This window comes from Pholis gunnellus (assembly GCF_910591455.1).
Source record: "Pholis gunnellus genome assembly, chromosome: 19".
Classification (NCBI taxonomy): Eukaryota; Metazoa; Chordata; class Actinopteri; order Perciformes; family Pholidae; genus Pholis; species Pholis gunnellus.
Window position 1 is genome coordinate 12,715,839 of NC_136546.1, and position 11,424 is coordinate 12,727,262.

At 41.7% G+C, this 11,424-nt stretch overlaps 2 protein-coding genes across 2 annotated transcripts; both read right to left on the reverse strand.

Annotated features, from left to right (window-relative positions):
* Window positions 1–212: 212 nt before the first annotated feature.
* LOC306711687 (polyunsaturated fatty acid lipoxygenase ALOX15B-like) lies at window positions 213–4,980 on the reverse strand (the record flags this gene model as incomplete). Its single annotated transcript, XM_079180703.1, has 13 exons — window positions 213–392; window positions 1,486–1,586; window positions 2,087–2,208; window positions 2,416–2,582; window positions 2,844–2,924; window positions 3,045–3,248; window positions 3,330–3,473; window positions 3,582–3,754; window positions 3,835–3,938; window positions 4,047–4,169; window positions 4,282–4,363; window positions 4,511–4,658; window positions 4,834–4,980. 13 exons carry the CDS (start codon window positions 4,978–4,980, stop codon window positions 213–215), a joined length of 1,776 nt encoding a protein of 591 aa, XP_079036829.1.
* A 1,181-nt stretch (window positions 4,981–6,161) lies between these two features.
* LOC306711184 (F-box only protein 30-like) lies at window positions 6,162–10,459 on the reverse strand. Its single transcript, XM_079179996.1, has 3 exons — window positions 10,321–10,459; window positions 7,335–9,443; window positions 6,162–6,958 (listed from the first exon to the last, which is right to left on the reverse strand). Exons 2-3 carry the CDS (start codon window positions 9,384–9,386, stop codon window positions 6,764–6,766), a joined length of 2,247 nt encoding a protein of 748 aa, XP_079036122.1. The 5' UTR covers window positions 9,387–9,443; window positions 10,321–10,459; the 3' UTR covers window positions 6,162–6,763.
* Window positions 10,460–11,424: the final 965 nt, after the last annotated feature.

Genomic DNA, 11,424 nt, shown 5'->3' on the forward strand with positions numbered 1-11,424 from the left:
CTGTTAGCATTTGAACCGTTTACTGCAAAGCTATTGTACTACAATACCTAATGGAACAAAGAACACCATTCATATAAATATTGTAATCTTTACTTTCAGGATAAGCTCACAGTGTCCTTTACAGTACAAGATTCAGAAGATACACCATTTGCCGTACCCTTTACAACAAAGCTGTGTTGGCTTGTTTACAACCATTGAACATACGATCTTGATCAAATAGTTACACTGTTCTCTATTTCTTTAGGGTTTAAGAAATTATAAGGCAGCTCAAGCTCTGAGTTCCTCTTGGTAATAGCCACACTGAGGGAGGAAAGTTCTGCTTGAAAATCCTTTATCATCTGTAAGGCTGCAGGCTCATCAAAGCGTTGATCGGGGTAACTACCCAGAGGTACCTGACAAAGAAAAGCAAAATGTCATGTTAGGGAATGAGCCATCTATGACAGGGAGAATTGCTAGTCCCACAGTTTTGATTAAGAAAACTGCATGTCAAACTTACAAAATCACAATACTTGCGGCTGAGCGTCCACAAAGTAGACATGACTATTCCTGCAAAGGATTTTTCTGTCAGAGTTGCCAAGATGGCCGCCATGCTTGACTGTCCCTTTATTGTTGGAGGAGACTGGTGCAGCAACAGTGGAGCATTGGGAATCCAACCTAGAAAATCAAACTTTAGAAGACATAGCATTAACACGAGCACTATAGTCCTTAAGCAATTACAAGAATCGTTTGCTAGCAATATATTGTTCTACTCTACTTTGTCATTTATATAATTCCAACATGATCAATACATGTGTAGCTGGCAGTGTTGGGCAAGTAACTGTAGAAAAAAAAATGTAATCATTCTCATGACATATTACTCTAAATTGCATTACTTTATTACTTAGCAGAGATTACATTACTTGTTGCAATGATTTAAATACAGTAGTCGGCCCAGCAACATCTCCAAAGCCTCTACCCATATATTTCATCTTTTGTATTTAACGCATGTAGAAATAGTAAACAAGACATGTTGGTTTAAGGAGAAGTCACTTTAAGTTTTGAAACAATCTACCAAACATAAGAGTCTTATTTTCAGGTGATTAGCCTTTTCAATAAAATTGAAATTTTATATTCAATTTCTGCCAATAAATCCCCTTAGTCTTACCTTTTAGGAATGTTCATAGATGGATTTAGGCTAGCTCTTCCAGTCTTAATGCTAAGCTAAGCTAGTCAGCTCCGGCTTCATATTTACCATACAAACCACAAACGCAACAGTGGTATCCGTCTTAGAGTATTTTTCTAAAATGTCAAACTAATCCATGAAGTCTTTTTAAATTGTCATCTACCGTTTTAAGAATGTATTCAAATGACCATTGAAAAAATACTTTCACAAACAAGTTTCGCAAACTCAACGTAGTGTTTTTTGTTTATAAATGGAGGCAGACAGATTGAAGTGGTCATTTAAATTGATCATTGCGGTCTATAGTCACGTGTATAAAACGTTACCTGTCCACTGCTCACTGCAGCATGCTGAACTGATGACGTGAAGATCACCACAGTGACGAACTTGGTAAGTTCCTCCACAGTTTGAAAGCTTGAAGGGATTCCTGTCAAGAATGTTAAAATAAATCTACATCAAATGTGCTCCGCAAATTTCTAACAAAACATCTCGTCCGCCTTTTGTACAATTTGTATCCTAAACTGTAAGGACCATAATTGTACGACTATACTCTGGAGAATATATAGTTTATCGAGCAGAGCCGTATAGTTGTCGGACCCTGGCTGATTCTACGCCATGATTGGCCAGTCTGTGTTTGAGGGGCTTGACTTAGTAAAGGATCAATTGTATAACCCTGATCAAGAAACGCTTTAAAAAGATGGATTGTCCATTTCATTCAAATATGTGTCAGTTGAGTTGCATATGCGAGACATGTAAAGCGTGTTAACATGTGAAAACTGAGTGTCCTTTCGTAGCTTTTCAGTCTATCCTTCCAGTCACAATTAACATTTTATAGCCAAAAATAAATGATAGTCAGTCTCTTTAAAAAAATATATTTTTTTTAAAACTCCGATAGGGCCTCAATGTTTTACTTAGTAACATATATACCTGAGTCACCATTTCCCAGAAATCCATAGTAAAAGATCTCATTGATCCATTCCTGGAGCTCAGAATCTGCAGACACTTCACTGTCGCATGGATAATAATATGCCACCATTGCCTTGACAAAGCTGAGGACAACAATAAGCGTATAAGGCGTATTAGAATGTTAAATTATGATTTACAATAGCTTCACAACATGTTGAGTGTTGATTAAAGACAGTTCAGATTTTCAGAATCTTGATGCTGAACAAGTTTCAATATTTCTTCCCCAATACATTTTTCTAATGTTCCATAGATTTAAAAGCAATGTTGACTGCCAGCAGGCAAAAGTTCACCCGTTGGTGATGCTCCACAGACTCAGTGCGTCATCTCTGTAATAAAAGTTGGGGACGGACTCCAGTCCTCTAGCCACAATGTTTTCCGGCAGGCAGAGGGAGTTGTAGGTCATTTGGGAGAGCCCCCTTCTCATTAGCTCCTCTACTCCATCTGCTCCCAGTGAAGTCTGAAAAATAAAAAGGCATAGTTTGCTTTGTTATGCCTTCTGTATAAAATACACTAATGTAAATTCCAGTCGTTCTCTAAATAAATTGCTCACTGTTAAACAAAATGTTCAAAAGTACATATTGACTCAAGTGACACTATGTATGTTACTGCTCATAATATTTAGATTTATCATGTCAGTGTGTAATTTAATTGTTAGACTGTATAATTTTGCATAACATTTCATAATAAAAAATAAAAAAAAGTCATGCAGTACATTTACAAGACGTCTTCCAGGACCATAAAGTACAGCACGTGCAATGATGTTTATATGGAGAGTATATCGATGATGGGGGATCAGCAGCTGTGAAGAGAAAGAAAAAGAGAGACTCTCGTCGTGAACTAAATAAGAACATCGAGCAGAGTTACGCAACCATCATCCATGCCTGAAACACTGGACAACAAATCAAAAGTAACCGTTTACCTTGTGCAGCGGATGAATCTTTGGGAGATTGCGAAGTGTCGCAATTGTAAAAACTTCTGACAGTAGATGTGTGTTCTGCAAATGACTGATCAATTGGTGATAGAGGGCATCTGCATTCCTCACATATATCTTGGCCAGCAGCCAGTCAGTCTCCAGATCGGTAGGCAGAAAAATCGGGGTCTCCTCTGAGGGCTGCTGACCGAGCTGAGGGAGGAGGCATATTTCATTTTGGAGAAGGTGATCCAAAACAAAAATGTGAGAACCATTTCACTAGATATAAGAAACCTGAATTGCAATGGGCCGTAGTTTCTTCTCTGGATTTAGGTACAGCAGGCAGAGCGCAGCAGTCACAGCTACCGGTTTACCGTCAATAACTCGTGTAGGCAGACCTTCCATGATCTTGTAATCAGTAATGAATATATTGCCCTTCTGTAGAATAATAAAAAAATACTAATGTGAAGCATCATAAACAAATGAGTTGTACGGCGAAACAATGTTTAACACATCTAAAAATCACAAGATATTAACTTTTCGTACCGTTATCTCAGCAGTCAAAGAGCTTCCATTGGCCAGAAAAGGTTTCACCATTTCCTCAGTTACAGGGAAGTTGGAGGGCATCTTTAAGCAACGTTGGATCACAATAGGGTTGACTCCATTAAGCAACTGGTAACCAAAAAAATCATCATCCTTCCAGTGCTCAGACACATACTCTGTAACAATAGATCAATTATTATGTCTCAGATGTTGTAGAGAGAAGTAAAACACAAAACCTGCTATACTGAGCTCTTACCAGAGATGGGGGACTTTTTGAACCACGAGACCTCCTTCATTTCTTCAAAGCTTTCAAACTGCTCAGTAGAATTTTTCAGACCCTTCAGTTTAAGCTCAGCTGATCTGATTAAGCACAAAACAAAAGTATATCACTTTTATTTTTTGCTCTAGTTATTTGTGTTGGATTGTCCAGCATTGGGATTTTGGATAATGGGTGGTTGGAGCACTTACGTTGCTTCGTTTCTGTATCTAAATTCAAAGGCTTTTGAGAATGAGAAGCCAGTTTCTGCAGGAAGAGCTCTTGGATCTTTTATGTTCAAGGTGTACGACAATCCTTCTATGTATTCATCCCATCTGTGGAGGAAACGGGAAATAAACACATCCAAAAGATTTAAAACCAAGTCAAAGTTCATAGAGTTACACATTGTTGCACTCTAACTGTAAATTGTATTGATGGAAAACTCACTTGTAAGTCAACTTTTGTTGGACCAATTCTTTTTTCCGGTGGACTACTAGTTGAGGATGGAGATCTTCAAAAGCCTTTGTAGCTGTGTAGATTACAGCCCAGGGATGGGTTAACAAACATTTCTAAACAATTACATGAGATTTCATAAAGATACGATCAAAAGGCAAAAAAAATGACTTAAGATTTACACACTATAGACACCTTACAAGTCAGAAAATATTTCACTCACCTCTTCCCCCTCGCAAAAACACAGATTCCCCCCTGGAAAGCCAACTGTGACAGGGGAAAAGAATTGCATCCTCTTCAGGTGTCCTCACCACAATTGTGGAGCAAAACCAATCATTTTCTGGGGATTCATGGAAAGGATCTTTCTCCAACTTGAGGAGGAGAAGACATCCTAAAGAAAAAAGCGTAGTCACAGAATACGTTCCCACCTGTGGTCGGAGAAGATGATGCAATCAGAATATTAACATGGAACAAGTGACTATGTATTAAACTTCACTCAAATAGCGTTAATTAAGGTTACATATTAAAACAAATTACAATTATTACCTTTCCAGTTTTATTATCCAATCCAATACTGGTCAGCTGAGTGCACTCAGATTGCCTCTCAGTGCCGATCAGGGTAACATACAAGTTTTCAAATATGCCTGCATGCTGCATGCTTCCTGTCGTCACTTCCAACGTGTACTCTGCCATTACGCCTGGCTAGCTACAACAACTGAGACACGCAATAGGAAAATAAACATAGCGAGTACATGCAGTAAATATGTTTAGTCCCCCCCCCCCACAGAAGAAAAGAATGAAGCTCCAAAGAGAGAGAACTCACCTTTTCATTTGAACCACTAAACATGTTCTGCAGGAATCTCACCACCACTTGGCCAATTTAAAAGAAACCACAGGTGTTGGGCATTCCCTGATTACAAGAGTACCGAGACCTCAGAGTGAGCTCTTTTCATCAGTCCATCAAGGGAGCCAAGAGTAAGATTTTAGTCACATTTAGTTTAGACCGAGTACATCCTTCGTTCCAAAGAACTGAAATTCTGTTTGGCCCAGGATAGTGCAACTTAATACATTTTGTCCTGCCCCCTTTTATAGGAATAAACTGTAGTGCTTCTGGCCAAAGTATGTGGTTTTAACTTTATTAAACCTTCATTTAACTGGTCTAGCTCAACTGAGAGTTTTGTGCATCTGTTATGGTGACAGGACTCATCGCAAACCTGTCTCTCAACAGACACTTGGAGCAGTTATAATTTACATATCTGAATTCTAATTAGCAAAATTGTTTGAGGCAACAGCAGCAACATCCTTTCGGTTGCCTGAAAGGCTTGGGAGTTTAGATGCTGATCATGCACTGCAATATCTAAATGTCCTGTTGAGTAAACATTTGTCTGTGTGGTCAGCTTCCCAGAAAGCTGTAGCTGCCAGCCACAGTATATTTGCATCTCAATAAACTGGAAGGTATGATTTGCATGTGCAATTGTATCGTGGTCTGGAGATGTATTATTGCGATGTTTTTAGTGCAGACGCCGGACTTAAATGAACTATGGGTAACTTAACTTAGTCCCTGGTTCTTTGATAACAGTGTAAGGAGTTTTACTTTGGGAATCGCCTCTGTGTGACAAACTACGCCTCAATGATACCACATCGGTCTGTGACAGACTCAACCCGTGTTTAGGGATTCCACATTCTAGACTGGTTACTTTCTCAATCCAAGGATGGAAGTGTTCTTGAAACTCCTATACATTTTGTACAAATCTTTGTATTTGAATCGGATACATATTTAATAACTTCACTCTTTCCAAAGAGCATAATAACAAAATTACATTTTATATTGAATAATTAAGGAGCTTTAAAGACAAACAAATACATAAAAGGCTGTAAAGACTTTATTAAATGGTAGCAAATCACATGCATCATCAGGCTATCCTCGTATTAATTGCCATCTCTTTTGACTCATGGCCTGACATCCTACAAACCCAGACAACAGACCTGCAATGGGTCGACACCCGCTATAGGAATCAGAAAGACTAGATCAATTCGGGTCACATATCAACATAGGAGGGTAAAGCAAATCTTGTGTAAAGTGCCGGCATAACTTCTGTCACAGAAATAATGCAATATAACCAACAATCGGCTTTTCCCCCCCCGTGGCTACTACTGAAAGGCAAGATAGTGAGAACATGTATACAGTATATCATATAGTATAAATCTATTATGCATATTTGTCTTCAAGAAAATATATTTTCATTTTGCCAGAATAAGGACACATTTCAGCACAAATCCATGCAATCCACATAGGGACACACACAACAACAGACCTTGATTGTGGCAATTAGGGTGTTATTTCATTAAGGCTTCTTAACAATGTAGTGTAAAACAGGAAGAGTTATACGTTTCCAAGACATCAAATATGTAATTGCAACATCCACATAATACCACGGTGACTCTTGTGCTGCTACGAGGGGTGAGCTTTGCGTGATCAGGCGTTAACGTGGCGGAGGACGCGACGCAGCGAGTGTCCATCTCGTGCAGTGCACATGGCAGGAAGGGGTACCGGCTCCGTCTTGTGCTCCACATTGTTGAAGTGGCACTTCTTAAGATGGTCCGACATGCTGGGGAGATCGGTGAAACCCCAAGACAACACCGGGCTGAAAGCAGTGCTGAATCTCCACACCTGTATCGGAAAATACAAAATAAAAGATGTTGGAATGAAGTTTAGAAGGGCTGCTGTTGATTTGTTAAATGCATTTTACACATAATCCTTGTCTGAAGATACACTTCCTGCTTTTGTTACAGCAAACCCCAAAATCTTCCTTCTAGCTCACTGCAATCATACATTTTCATATTTTACATTTTAAGCTTTGGGGACACTACTAGCTTTGTAATAATGATTCTATACTTCTGTGTTTTTTGTGCATATAATATTCTAGTATTTACTGTAGAGCTTCAGTGGAACATCGGCTATTTGGAATGTTGCCTCTTGTGAAAAGCATAACAATCTTTGTAACCGATTTGATAAGAGATCGTAACATAAAACTCTGACTACTCACTCTGTTTTTGGTCTGCCATGACACAGTGCCAGGGGCACCGGGACTCCGTCTCCGCTCCCACTGCAGCTCCACTATGCCCCTGGTCTGGAGGAGACTGGCGCACACCTCCCTCATTGTCCGTGACACCAGTGACAGCTGGCAGAGGCTGAAACTGTCCAGGAAGCCAGCTATGTGCCACAATATCTCAATGGGAAGCCCACTAATTTGGTCAGACTGGAAGTCACTTGGAAATTTTGCCCTTGGGCAAGGCTGAACCCCGAAGGACCTGAGGTGCCTATCGTGAACCACTTTGGCCCCCGCGGTGGATGGGTAAAACCTCCGCTGAGAAAAAGTGCAGCCGTAATACGCCAGAGGGCAGCGGTGCTCCATCCAACCATTGAGACCAGCGTGAATGTCACCATGGACATTAGTGAAATGGGAAGAAAACTGGTCCCGACGCAATGACTGACCGCAGACGAATGGGAACATGTGCTGGTAGCGGGGGTTAGGGGGGAGGTAGCGGTTGTGCGGGACAGCCTCCACCTCCAGAGCTTCCAGGACAAGCCCGAGGCGGAGAGTGCGGAAGGGGCTCGGATAGGAGAGCTGCGGGGCAGCATGGTCACAGGCGGATGCAGAGGCAATGTCACCCACTCTAGTGTTGGTTACCAAGATGGCTGCGGGGAATGTGAAAGTCTGCGTGCCAAAGTCAACGCGGTAGCCATCAACATAGACCGTGTCAGAGATCCTCCTACACTCTCTGGACTCCTCTAAGCAGAAGAGCAGCGCCGCCGTGATTAGATCAATTTCTCCCAGACCCATGGGGTCGTCGACCTGTTCCAGATCAGAGGTATCTACTGCCTTGTCCTCCATTTCTGGTCGCAAGCTATACCCCGACCTGTCCGGGATGAATCCTATCCGTCCATTAGGTAACGAACATTGACCCTGGCCCCTAAAAAAATGGTAGTTGTGGAACTTTCGCTCAGGCCCATGGTTTCCTAAAAGAACCAGCCCCCTATCTTCGAGGACCACATGAGCAGCCCTCTGTGCCACGCCCTGGCTGACATGCACTGGAGATGCCATTGGGGGGGTGACTGACTCCTGAGAAACCCCAGCATCCATGTCATCTTTCACCTCAACGGGACATGTCTCCAGGCAGGCCTCCATTCCTCCTGACAGTGGTCCATTTGTCGTCTTTAAAATCTTTGGATCAGTTTCTTTCACGGCCCCATTTCCTCTCAAACAGCTAGAACAAACACTTTGCTCCTCCGTCTCGTTTTTATTCAAACCATCAGCAGGTGTTTTTCCGTCGGCTCCATTCTTAAGGTCTCCAGAGCTGCTCGATCTACTCTCGATACACTCTTTGCTGCCGTCAACAGAGTTCGCGCTGCTCACAAATTCCAAAGCAGCAACCAAGCTTCTTGCGGTCTCCACTGTGGCCTCGTAGAGTTTACCGAAGTGCTCCTCGTTCAAGCCGTTGATTCCACTGACAATTCTCTCCTTTGCAGAGCCTTGTGGGGGAGGTTGACCTGAGGATGATGACCGTGAAGGTGGCTCGATAATGGTGGAGGTCTCGGGGGCAGATGTAAGCGACGCCGAGTCTGCTGCCGTGTTCTCCTTACTAACGGGGACGAGCGGCTCTCCTTCGGCAGTAGGTGCCATGGCAATCACCTTGAGGGACTCGAGTAGCGTGCGCTGGTCCTGAAGAGCAAGTGCCATATCTAGCTGCTCCACCTCCTCCACCCCCCGGCTCAGGCTCTCATAGGAAGTATAGTCCAGGCAGCTAACGGGCCATCTGTTCCACTCCATAGTGCAGCACACCACTCCAGCTGGACACACCTCAAGGTGTGCATACATTTGGTTGCGAACCAGGGCGGCAGGGCAGCCGTAGCCACTGTTGAGGCAGGGAACCCTCACCAGTGCGCACATAAGGTGGTGCTCATCAGCTTTGCAGGAGTGAAATACAGCCCCGCACACCAGAGGACAGGCGACAAGATCGCAAGAAATGCCCGGCTGAGGTCTGACCGTGCATCTCTGATGAACACAGGACATGCAGTGAACATGGTCCTCCTCCATCTTCAGACCTCCAGGGGTGCAACGCTTCTGATGGCAACCGTGAGAAAATCCACCGCCCTGCCAAAGAGTCAGAAAGAGAAATAACATCAGATGTAGAGTATTTAAAAGTTAAATATCAACATGTTACAACTGATGTAGCTGGTGTTAAACCTTTGTCATTTGTGGTAAAAGTGATTCAACACTGACGTACTAACATAACCTCGTGTGAATACATCTATTAAGTCAATGAAACAGGACTACCAACCAACCTGAAGGACTAAGCAAACCTAAAGTCTCATGTCTAGAGCTTGCTCAGCGGCTGGGAAACAGCGCCGCACCTCGTGTGTGGAAGTCCACTGCAGTCACGTAGTGCACCTAAAAGGCTGTTTTATACAAATACCTTTTCATATTAACGTCAAAACCTTTACTTTCTTACATTAAGAAGTCGTGAAACAGCTCCAGAAAGACCTTAGAAAACTAAATTTGGCAGTGTGTGATGATGCCAAAGTTTCAGTTTGATCGACGTCTGATTGTGTTCACATTATATGATTTCCAACAGTTAGTGTGAAATGGCAAATCCTAATCAAATCCTTAAATGTTGGGAATATCTACTATGCCCAAGCAGGTAATCAGGCTGGCTCACTTTGCCCAAATAAGGTGCACACACTGATGACAACTGAGGCAGCTTCCTCCCATGAATACACAAAGGAACCGAAAGACGACGAGACAAGTTGTAGCTGCTGTGCACAGTCATTTAAATACACCCCCGTACTGCAAGCCAGCTTGTTGTCAACTGTTATTTCGCTGTTAAATCAACTTGTTTTTTTTGTAACAATAGCAGGCTAGCTTGCACTTACCGGCTAATGTTTGCCCACAACAGCTAGCCCAACTCGGAAGTTGACAAAAAGCTAACTTAGCATGACAATGTTGTGTTAGCACGCGAGTCGCTTCTCACCTTAACGTTGTGTTGGTAGGAACACGTATGATGAGGTATGTTTGGTTGTTGTATCTAAATACAACGAGCTGTTACTGTAGTTACCGCTCTTGAGAAACTGCTAATATTAGCTTACTACAATCCTTGCCACTGAGCCTCCATTTTTTTTTTATGTTCAAAACTTTATTGACAGAAATGTAGGCCTACATTAATATTACGTGTATCTTTACAAAGGTTGATATGGACATGAAAAACGACAAGAACAGAAAAGGGAAAAAAAATAATAAAATATAAGTACGTAGATAGATACCCCTTTGTAATTATAGATCAGCAAAAATTTAAAAACTAAAACAAAAAAATATACATTTATAAGAGTTTAAGAGGATGAAGCATTTACCATTAAAGGGTAGTAATCATTCACACTACAATTTATCTTTCTGTCCTTTTATTTAAAATACTATACCATATCTTTAATACATTGTTTACATAATTGATAGCTTACTTTTATATTATGAAAAGAATACATAGAAATCTGATAAGTAAAATTACATTTTGTAAAAGAAGTGGGTGGTTTTTGTGCAGTTTATTTTGAATATAATATTACTGAATCTGCGACATCTGCACCAGGATGGTTAAATGTAACCATCCGAAATAGAGTAGTCTTTGTCAGACGCAACTTCTCCAGGTGCTTGCAGCGACCAGTAACCAACAGCAGAGGTCGCTGTTGTACTAGTTTTGTCACGCGGCCTCCTGGCTGGTAATGGGTAGACTGCCTAAATGCATTGAGTTAACTGAAGGGACGCGCCACGTTTTGAGGTCGGGGTCACCTACAAAAACAGCACCCCTGGAGCCGGAGGGGCTGACTCATGGACACATCAGCGGGAAAGTGCTATCAGAACTGAATACACTTGTCCATGAGGTGTTGAAACAAACCCAGTAGGTGGGACCATCATAATTGACATGATGTAAAATGTAAATATATAAAAAGGAGTCCAAATTTGCAATGACTTTTCTTATTAAATCTTTATACTATTAATGTTTCGCATACAGTTTGTGTTATTATGCTGTATTTAAGAACCTATCCGCATACTGCGTATTGGATTGACCATGAATTCAAGGATGATG

Bases quoted from the DNA above. Each gene is read 5' to 3' on its own strand.
- LOC306711184 (XM_079179996.1), bottom strand. From the start codon at position 9,386: ATGGAGGAGGACCATGTTCACTGCATGTCCTGTGTTCATCAGAGATGC. The intron at 6,959-7,334 runs GTGAGTAGTCAG...TTTCCGATACAG, and splicing joins CATGGCAGACCAAAAACAGA to GTGTGGAGATTCAGCACTGC.